This window comes from Perca fluviatilis, chromosome 19, assembly GCF_010015445.1.
Source record: "Perca fluviatilis chromosome 19, GENO_Pfluv_1.0, whole genome shotgun sequence".
Lineage (NCBI taxonomy): Eukaryota > Metazoa > Chordata > Actinopteri > Perciformes > Percidae > Perca > Perca fluviatilis.
In genome coordinates, this window is record NC_053130.1 from 33,545,047 (window position 1) to 33,555,789 (window position 10,743).

At 49.5% G+C, this 10,743-nt stretch overlaps 1 protein-coding gene across 1 annotated transcript; it reads right to left on the bottom strand.

Annotated features, from left to right (window-relative positions):
• Window positions 1-2,643: 2,643 nt before the first annotated feature.
• LOC120547816 lies at window positions 2,644-10,297 on the bottom strand. Its single transcript, XM_039783511.1, has 4 exons — window positions 10,166-10,297; window positions 4,945-5,783; window positions 3,960-4,267; window positions 2,644-3,647 (listed from the first exon to the last, which is right to left on the bottom strand). The coding sequence occupies exons 2-4, from the start codon at window positions 5,298-5,300 to the stop codon at window positions 2,644-2,646; spliced, it is 1,668 nt and encodes a 555-aa protein (XP_039639445.1). The 5' UTR covers window positions 5,301-5,783; window positions 10,166-10,297.
• Window positions 10,298-10,743: the final 446 nt, after the last annotated feature.

Here is a 10,743-nt window from a genome sequence, read left to right on the forward strand (position 1 = left end):
TAAAGTTTTACAAAATACAAGTTACAAACAGTAGGCTACATATCTTACAAAAAAAATAATAAAACAATAACCTTTGCTTTATTTGAGCTTTTCCGCATTTAGTTTTTGACAGGACAGCTAGGTGAGAAAGAGGGGGAAGACATGCAGGAAATCGTCACAGGTCGGATTCGAACTCTCGATCTCTGCGTCGAGGCATAAACCTCTCAGTACATGTGCGCCTGCTCTACCCACTGAGCCAACCCGGCCACTTGACAAGCTTAACTAATGAACAAACCATTGCTAATGTGCAAAATGAGCTAATAAAGTGCATCCCGTGCATTGAGTCCTTTATAAAGTGCTTTAGATCACAATATCAATATGTTCCAAGGAAGGAGCTGTTTGTGGTCTAAAGTTCTTCTCCTGAGTTCAGTGAGTACCTGTTTGCACACATTGTTACTGTCATTTACACCATACAGACCTATTTCAGATCTGTGAGTCAATGGGAAAGAGCGCCACCTGCCCATAGACACCTCGTTGTGGTCGAACATGGTAATGCAGCATGCATGCTCATGGCGCTTTAGATGAGGGTTCGCTTCTAAGCGAGTAGAGGCCACAAAATAACAAAACGACAACACAATCTAAAGGGCTCGTATTTTCAGCAGACAAAATAACTGAGAAAGTACTACAGTGGCAGCCGTGGCTAGAGGAAATGTGATTTAGCTTAGAGCCATGACCATATATACCTGATTAAAGTTCCCATTTTATGGATGAGTCATGAGAATTCGCATACATTCGTTTTTACATGGCACGTATCGGGCGTTACCCACAATTCCAATGGGCATCGTCAGCCAAATCAACGGCAATAATTTCAAAACTAAAGCAATTTAAAATCTGAACTCAGTGTCTGCAGTGACTATGAGATAGAGAGAGTTTTTCCGACATGAGAATGAACAGAGAATATGTCCTACATGGGAATGAATAGAAAAAACAAATATGCACCCTCAGTGAAACAAGTGGGAGATTGGAGGCCTTTAAATACAGCTCGATTCCTTATCGTTATCCGTAGGTTGCGCCGGTGTGGCTGCAAGACTGTGAAGCTGGAAGTTGTACCTTCTGAGGTGGGCGTTGAAAAAGCGTTGTAGAATTCCATGCTACCTCGCTCTGTCTCTCCTATCCCCGGCTGTCTCGGCTGTATGGAGCTATCTCTGGAAGCTGAGTCTCAAATCCGCCACGCTGCTTACATTTTTAAATTGCTCAATGCTTCATAGTTTTTTTTTTAAGCTTTTACATGATACTCTTTAAATGGCATTTGGCATAATGCAGATAATAGGCTACCTACTTTAATTATCTGGTGTCTGTTGGGAGACTTACAGTTGTCTGACTTAAGCCTAAGTGGAAGCCAGTGACAGCCAATGAAGTTGCGGCATTATTAACGCTGTCCAAGGTGCTGAACAAGCTGCGTTTTTTCCTGCATATTTAATAATTATTATCTGGACGTAGGTTCGAATCCCAGTTGGGGCAATGTCTGTGATGCATTATTAAAGATAAATAGGTGTTTATTAGTATGTTTTTAATCTTTAGTCAAGTAAATACCTTAAACAATATATATATATATATATATATATATATATATTACTAAATACTGAAATACTATATATACTAAAAATATATGACACTGTTGTATCAAATACTTGACTTCCCTTATATTACAGTTTTCTTAGTATGTGTAACATTACAATTTCTTAAAACCTTTGCATTCAATTATACACATTTTACTGTTCTCTTAATGTTATGCACTTATTAATGAGACATGTAAATATTGGTTAATGTAATGTCTTGTTTATTAAATACAACGACAGTTTAAACACACCAAGCCCCATAGTGCAAGGTCAAACATACACAAAACAAAATATGTAAAATAAATATGAAATGGGCAAAATATACAGTATATACACACTATATATACACACGTTCCTGTTTTTTCCATCTCAGGAACATTGCTAAAATTAGATCTGTGGTTTCTCAAAGAGAGATGGAGATGCTTGTTCATGCTTTTGTTTCTTCTCGTTTGGATTATTGCAATGTACTGTACACCTGCTTAAACAAATCATCCTTGGACAAACTGCAAGTCGTACAGAATGCAGCAGCAAGACTTTTATCTAAGACCAGCAGGAGGTCGCACATTACTCCTGTGCTTAAGGCTCTTCACTGGCTACCGATTGGTTTTAGAGTGCATTTTAAAATTTTAACTATTACCTATAGAGTCTTACATGGCCAAGCTCCTTCGTACATCCAGGAACTACTGCACGCACACACTCCTGGTCGCTCTCTGAGGTCTTCAAGTCAGGAACTCTTAATTGTTCCTAGAACACATTTTAAAACAAGAGGTGATCGTGCATTTTCGGTGGTGGCCCCAGGGCTCTGGAACTCTCTCCCTTTAGCCTTGAGAGCTTTGGATTCTGTGGAAACCTTTAAAAAACACCTGAAGGCTCATCTTTTTAGACAAGCGTTTTATTAGCCATATAGCTTTGTATGTGTTGTTTTTGCTCTGTTTTTGTTTCACTGTAAAGCACTTTGCGACCCATTTTTTCTGTGAAAGGTGCTATATAAATAAAGTTTACTTACTTACGTACTTACTAAACATCCCCCCTCCCTCAATGTTCGTCATTTTCCCTTTTCGACCTCCCACCGCAGTTTTTCTGACTTATAAAAGGCAGACTCCTGGAACTCTTTCCAGGTCATCTCCTTCTCCATGCCCTGGTCTTTGTAAATAGAAAAGACTTTAGCAGGGCAGTAAATGTACTTCCTTGCTACTCCAGGGAATCCAGTGTGAATATGAGGACTGTTTGGGCCCTGCTTCAGTTCCATTCTGCAACACCGACACTTGCGACCTCCTCTGTGGTGGTCCTTTTCCTCTTTTGCTGTCCTCTGTCCTCCACCTTTTTCTTGCTGAAAGAACACTGTCCGTGAAAAGTCATTAAAGGGCATTTGGGTTTTTTTCAGACCTTCAGCACCATAGGCTTTAAAAGCCTTAGTGGAGCAGTAGACATACCTGACAGGGCCTTGCTGGTAAAAGAAGTGGATGGAAGAACCATCATTCTCATACCTCGACTTTGGCTGGCCACAGGAAAGACATGTTTTTGTCTGTGCCTTTTTTTGTTCCAGCTGTTGTTGCTGCTGCTTGTCCATTATGCTTTTTACTATTTTCTCAATAGAGTCTTGAGTTAGAGGTGTGGCCAGGGTCTGCACTGGTGGTGGTGGATTAACAACTGCAGCAGGCGTGGTAACAACTGGCACACTGGTAGTCGTACTCCCCTTGGTCAGAGAGTGCCAGAGTTTCTCCGGGCTGGTGTTTAAAGAGGAGCTGGTGTTTAACAGTTTGCTGAGGTGCTTTAAATACTGTGCAATATGTAGTTTGGTTGTTGGGTGGAGCATCCTGTTTGGGTCTTTACAGGAGTTGTGAACTAGACCAGCATAGTCCTGGTCTACAAGCTTGAGCATGTCCTTCTGGCCATGGTGTTTATTAAGCAGGTCATCAATAGCCTTTTTCATAGGGGTTGGCCAGCGCTTGTGGTCCAACACAAACACCCTCCCACGTATCTTCACAGGTCCAGTGCGAGCACCAGATGGTGAGGAAAGCAAGGGGAGAGGCAGCGGACTTCTGGTTTCTGTAACAACAAAAGACAGAGTACAATAAGTCATTCCGGCCCAAAAAAAGATAAAACAAACAAACCGCAAAACATTTCATACACTTGTATGGGTGAAAACTCACTTTCCAGTTGGTAAGTTTGTTTAGAAAATGGCTGATGGATGATTATTTTTATGTAAAAGTCTATTCAATAACACATGACATAAAGTTCTCATATTGTCTCCTCTCTAAGAAAAGAAAGATGTAACTCATTTCTAAAGGCTTCGAAACCTAGGCACTGCTACTGATACAGAAGTTTTGTCCACCACTTTGTCAAGTGTCAAATGTTTACCTGGCTCTGTCTGAGGCTCAGGAGTTGAACTTGGAGTCACATCTGGTTTAACAGCAGGAGGGCATGCAGCAAACTGAAAGAGCTTGGCTGGTGAGCTGGAAGATGACTGAGGAAGCTCAGCCTGGGCAGTGGGTGGGCTGCTTTGAGGAGGGGGATTTAGGGCAGGGGTTAAGTCTGTCTTGCTCCTGTGCTTATCCCAGTCTAGAGGAACTGGGCGGCAACTAGGCTCAACATATTCCAAGCCAAACTTCTCTCCAGTGTCTCTGCCAGTGAAATGAAAAGCCGCATACTTCACATGCCCCAGCACTCTTTCAGTAGGGCTGGGTACCGAACGTCGATACTTTTATGGTATCGAAAAAAATATTCCAATCCTATGAGTATCGAAAAATTCTTTATCTTTCGGTGCCAAATTTCGGTTCCAAAAGCGTCTGAGCGCGTAAGCGCAAGCTTATCTGTCCTCTCTGCATACTGACACAGAGCGGAGCTCCGACACACACACACAGAGAGGTGCGGACGGAGTAAACTGTCTGCAGTTTTGTTGAAGTCACAGAAAGTCACGGTTGGTTTCAAGTGTGGTTACAGTTTTTTTAAAACTTCACGCAGACAGCGTTTGCTGCGATATGATATTAATGGCGAGCCGAAAGCGGTCGCGGTGCTGTTGACATTCCACTTCCTCTTACAAGCAGCCACAACGGTGGTTTCCCTGCCCTGATGACTGACTGACAGGCTGAGCTTGCAAGGCAAGGCACTTTTATTAATGTTACTCTGAGTGAGAAGTTTTACCAGAATTCTTTTATTTTGATAACTGTTTTGATTCACAATTAAGATGGAAAATAAAAGCTTTGTGTTTAATGTATTTTTGTTGATGTTGAAATGGATTTTAAAACATTTGGTATCGAAAAAAGTATCGTTAGGAATCTGTATCGAAACTGAGGTATCGAAATTGGCACCGGATCGAAAGATTCTGAACGATACCCAGCCCTATCTTTCAGAGACTGCATTTAGTTCTGCCATTAAAGCTGGATCAAAGACAGTTGGGAGGTGAACATCTGGCTGTTTCAAGTCCGCCAGGCGCTGATAATTCCGCCGTGCCACCCCTGTCATCCCCTGGGCTTGGAACGGCTCTGTGGAGACGCGTGTACCAGTGACCCACTGAGCCTGATGGAAATGGTATCCCTCTTGCTGTGAAGTGCCTCTGATGGGGATCCACACAGGAACTTTAGTACCTTCCCCCTGCACGTGGTTTAGCTGCAGTGTTCCTCCGTGCCTGTACAAGATCCCACCTTCAACCTCAGGATCACTCAGTACCCGCGCAAGATGTGTATGCGCTGAATGCGCCATGTCTTCAGCATAGAGGGCTTGAAGAGAGGAACGCCGTTTGGATCAGTTGCGAGGTAAAAGTGCTGGAAAACTCCCTCAACTCTCTTGACGAGCTCCTCAGGCTGTGGAATTCTGGTCCTACAGTGCTCATGAATGTGTGCCTTTGTTGGGTTGGCAGGCTGAACGCCACAGAAGGCATATGCCTCTTTAAGCCTCTGCAGGTCTTCCTGATCCACCACTGAAAAGGCTGCCGACAGGAACTGAGCAAAGGAACTGTACAGGGGATGATGCTCTGACACACACTCACGGAGGAACCGTCTCAAACAGTGGAACAAGTCCAGCTTGATAATTATGTTTCCATTGTAGTGGGATCTTGATGCACAGGTGTTCAGCAGGTCACCAGTAGTGGCAGCAGCAACAATGCCATTAGTAGTTGTCCAAGCATCCTAGTTCATATGCTCTCCTGTGTAAGATTCTGCAACCTTAAATGCTGCGCAGCAATCCCTGAAAGAAGAAATAGAGACACAGTAGAACCATTAATGTTAAAGCTGTGGAGTGCGATAAGTGAGGAGACAAGAGACGGAGATGCGTTGAGTCAGCTTTACTCTCCACTTCAATATATAACAAAGTACAACGAGTGAGAACAACAGCGGCCACACCACGTTAAAACCGGAACACTCAAATCATAACACCTCTCCCTTAAAGGTACAGTACCTTGGTGAATGTCTCTTTCAGTGTTACTTGTGGGTCACCACACAGGCCCCCCCAGAATTCACCCATAATAACAGGTACACCAAAGTGAACATAGGACACCATTTGCTAGTGCAAAACAGAACAGTCCAGCTCATAACAGTCCATAGAAAGGTCAACGTACAGGGGGGCGGACCAGGCGGCCATAACGGCTGCGCTTAGCAGGAGAAGGGCGAGGGGCAGGGCAGGGGCAGGAGCCGAGGCCGCCGCAGGGGGGCGCCCTCGCCGTGGGGCGCCCTCGCCGTGGGGGCTGGGCCAGCTGAAGCGGTTCGCCAATATCCACATGAGCAGGCCTGAGACGGTCTATAGCTACCCGCTCAGGCCAGATGTGGCATCCGGAAGAAACTCCCCCGGGACGCGCAGAGGCTGGCCGTACACCAGCTCGGTCGATGAGGCTTGAAGATCTTCCTTGGGGGCGGAGCGAAGGCCAAGCATAACCCATGGGAGGCGGTCAGCCCAGTTGCCGCCCATAAGGCTGGCCCTGAGCGCGGCCTTCATGTCACGATGAAACCGCTCGCAAAGTCCATTGCTCTGTGGGTTATAGGCTGTGGTACGGTGGACCTTTACCCCCAGGACCTCGGCGACCGCAGTCCAAAGCTCCGACGTGAACTGCGGACCTCTGTCCGAGGAGAGATCGGACGGTGTGCCGAAACGGGCCACCCAAGCCATAACGAACGCCCGGGCCACCTCAGCTACTGTAGTGGAGGACAGGGGAACCACTTCTGGCCACCTGGTGGTCCTGTCCACCATGGTGAGGAGGTAGGTGTAACCACGGGAGGGGGGAAGTGGGCCCACCAGGTCCACATTCACATGATCAAAACGCCTCTCAGGCACTTTGAAAGGTGCCAAAGGAGCCTTGGTATGACGAGTCACTTTTGCACGCTGGCACGCCACACAGGAAGCAGCCCAGACCCTGACGTCCCTCCGCAGGCCTGGCCAGACGAACTTAGCCCCCACCAGCTTGGTAGAGGCCTTCACCCCCGGGTGGGGAAAGTCCGTGTATGGCGTCAAAAACCCTATTCCTCCAGCCAGCAGGTACCATGGGGCGCGGTTGGCCAGTGGAGACGTCGCAGAGGAGTGTAGCGTCGGCAGTGTCAAACAGCACATCTTCCATGAGCAGCGCCGTGTGGGCCGTCCTGTAGGCTTGCACCTCAGAGTCCACGGTCTGGTCCTCAGCCATGGCTGCATAGTCCAGGCCCAAGTGGACGGATCCAGTGATGGCTCGGGAGAGGCCGTCGGCGACGAGATTGTCTTTGCCGGTCACGTGCTGAATGTCAGTGGTGTACTCTGAGATAGCAGAGAGCTGACGCTGCTGTCGACCAGACCATGGCTCCGAAGACTTGGCCATGGCGAACGTCAGCGGCTTGTGGTCAACAAAAGCCGTGAACCGCCGGCCTTCCAACAGGAAATGGAAATGACGGGTGGCGAGGAAAAGACCCAGGAGCTCCCTGTCGAAGGCGCTGTATTTCCTCTCGCTGTCACAGAGCTTCCTGCTGAAAAAGGCCAGCGGCTGCCAGGCTCCGCCCACCCACTGTTCACACACAGCCCCCACGGCGTAATCAGAGGCGTCTGTAGTAAGAGCCACCAGGGCGGTAGGAGACGGATGCGCCAGCAGAGCAGCGTTGGCCAGCGCAGTTTTGGAAGCATCAAAAGCAGCAGTCATCTCCGGGGACCAATCCAACACGTCCGCCGGCCTCCGACCCCGCAAGGCATCGTACAAGGGTCGCATGAGTTGGGCCGCATGGGGGAGGAAACGGTTGTAGAAGTTCACCATGCCCAGGAATTCCTGCAGGGAAACCGGCGACGGCATCCACCTTGGCAGGGAGGGGGACGGCCCCCTGTGGGGTGACGTGGTGGCCCAGAAAAGTGATAGATGACCGGCCAAACTCACACTTGGCCGGGTTGATGATGAGACCATGCTCACTGAGGCAGCCGAACAGCTGTCTGAGATGCGTCAGGTGGTCGTCTGCGGACGCGCTGGCCACAAGAATGTCGTCCAAGTAAACAAACAGGAACGGCATGTCCCGCAGCACAGAGTCCATGAGGCGCTGAAACGTCTGCGCTGCACCCTTGAGGCCAAAAGGCATCCGTAGGAATTCGAAAAGGCCAAAGGGCGTGATGACTGCCGTCTTGGGAACATCCTGCGGGTGGACGGGCACCTGGTGGTAACCGCGCACCAGGTCCACCTTCGAAAAGATCGTGGCACCGGCTAGGTGGGCGGAGAAATCTTGTATGTGCGGCACTGGGTAACGGTCGGGGGTGGTGGCGTTGCTCAGGCGACGGAAATCACCACAGGGACGCCAACCACCATCAGCCTTGGTCACCATGTGCAGGGGGGACGCCCACGGGTTGTTGGAGCGGCGCACAATGCCGAGGTGCTCCATGGTGGCGAACTCCTCCTTGGCAATCGCGAGCTTGGCAGAGTCGAGGCGCCGGGCTCGTGCATAGACTGGAGGGCCAACCGTGGTGATGTAGTGCTCCACGCCATGCTTAGCCACCGCCGATGAAAACGTGGCCGTGGTGATATCAGGGAACTCAGCAAGCAGGCGTTGGTACTGGTCCCCGGTGGCAAGCGTGTTCAACAGACAGCGCCGCCCAGCGTACAGGGATACGAAGCAAAAGAGAGGGCGTCGATCAGGCGGCAGTTTGTAACATCCACCAACAGTCTGTAAGCACAGAGGAAATCCGCCCCCCGGGAGCGGCGTAGACACGGCGGCCATGACGAAGTCCCAGCCGAAATGCCGCCCGCCGAAACACACTTCCACATACCTCGTGCCATAGGTACGAATGGGCGTGCTGTTGGCGGCGTCCATCGGAGGGCCCTGCCCGCCAGCCATGGTGTCCACAGGCTTCGCCGGAAGGATGCTGCGCTGAGCCCCAGAATCAACCAGCAGCCGCCGGCCGGATAAGGTGTCAGTGACGAACAGCAGCTTGCAGTCACGGCCAGCGCCCATAGCTGCTAATGAGCGCCGGCCCTGGCTTTTCCCTGGGCTCCAAAACTGCAAGGCTGGCGACACTGCTTGGCCTTGGCCCCAAACCTGGAATGGTAATAACACCACCCGTTCTCACGCTGTCGGCGGGCCGTTACAGAAGCTGCGGTGTCCGGGCCGTCCTCCGGGGGTGGGAGCGTGGCAGACGCGTGCTGGGGGGGCAGCAGCGCATGGACAAACTGCTGCCGGTTGGCGAGGAAAATCCTGTCCGCCTCCACAGCCAGCGCCCGATAGTCTCTGGAGGAAGTGAGGGGGGAGCAGGCCAGTGCGGTGCGCACAGGCGCTGGAAGCTGCCGCAGGAAGATGTGGGCGAAGAGGAATGAGGGATCCGCCGCTCCCAGCACAGCGAGCATCCGCTCCATTAACTCAGACGGCTTGCTGTCACCAAGGCCGTTCAGGGACAGCAGGCGGTCTGCTTTCTCCAGCTCCGACAGCTCAAAGAGTTTCAACAGGAATGTTTTGAGTGCGTCGTACTTGCCGTTAGCCGGAGGAGCCTCTAACAGCGCCATAGCCCTGGCCGTCGTTGAGGCATCCAAGGCCGATACGTGGAAATACTTTGTAACATCCTGCGTTATTCCTCTCAGCTGGAACTGGGCCTCGATGTGTTGAAACCATGGCCGCGGGTTGTGCTGCCAAAAGTCCGGTAACTTGATAGTGGCAGCGTAGATAGCGCCGACATTAACCGTGCCGCTAACAGCGGCCGGCGCCGCAGCAGCAGCATTCTCACCACAGTCGTTGTTCGACATGATTCAGCCATGTTCAACTTGCGTCGGGGTCACCAATGTGGAGTGCGATAAGTGAGGAGACAAGAGACGGAGATGCGTTGAGTCAGCTTTACTCTCCACATCATATTATATACATACAACGAGTGAGACACAGCCACACCACTTAAACGCTCTACTTTTTACTTGTGGGTCACCACAAAGCAGTGATATCAATCCCTATTTACACTTCAGTGTATTCAGTCATAAAAATAAAATAAAATGAACGCAAAGTGAAATTATGAAAAATTAAAAGCAAATTTAATTGTGATTATTAGCTGTTCACGTCACCAACGAAAGTAAAATATACTGTTTATATCTTACCTGTCTACCCGCTGGTAGTGTGCCTCCTCTATGCCTGCAGTGTTGTAGCGGTGTGCTATACCTTCATACATGGGCTTCAGTGACTTTTCTGTCTCAGACTGCACCATCACCCATCCAAGGATCATCCAGTTCTCATTCATGACTGCATATGATGACATGGTCCCAGATGAAAAGGTGACCTTCCTAGCAACTTTCCGTGTGTGGTCTGAGCGGAAAGCCTGTCCAAAGGTGCCCTGGAGAAAGCTTTGTGATAGCACCCTCCTGGTGTTTGTACTCGTGCAGTAGGCAGTCAGTTAGGTAGTGTGACACAGAGATCCCGTTCTAGCCATCTGAATCCCCATACTCTCCAAAGGGAGCTGGCTTGGTTTCCTGTCTTATGAACTGATGCTGATGGTTCTTAGGTCATACTTTCCTGCCTCACCATCCATGATGTTCTGGCAGTTACGGAGGAAGGCCAGGTGAGCACGCTTGTATTTCAGGTGCATCATCTCCATGATCTGCTTTGCCATGTCGGTGGGTGAGTTACCTGTGCGCCTGAGCTCGTCCGTTACGGATTTACAGACGGCCTTCGTGTAGGTCAGTATTGCCGGCAACAGGTTTGCGAACCTCTTTGGTAGTTTTTCCAGCCACGGTGGATTG

What these genes read in the sequence shown, in the direction of transcription:
- LOC120547816 (XM_039783511.1), bottom strand. Translation starts at nt 5,300, where the DNA reads ATGGCGCATTCAGCGCATACACATCTTGCGCGGGTACTGAGTGATCCT. An exon ending in CTAAATGCAGTCTCTGAAAG is followed by an intron (nt 4,268 to 4,944) that starts ATAGGGCTGGGT and finishes CCCTACTGAAAG; the next exon opens with AGTGCTGGGGCATGTGAAGT. An exon ending in TGAGCCTCAGACAGAGCCAG is followed by an intron (nt 3,648 to 3,959) that starts GTAAACATTTGA and finishes TTGTTGTTACAG; the next exon opens with AAACCAGAAGTCCGCTGCCT.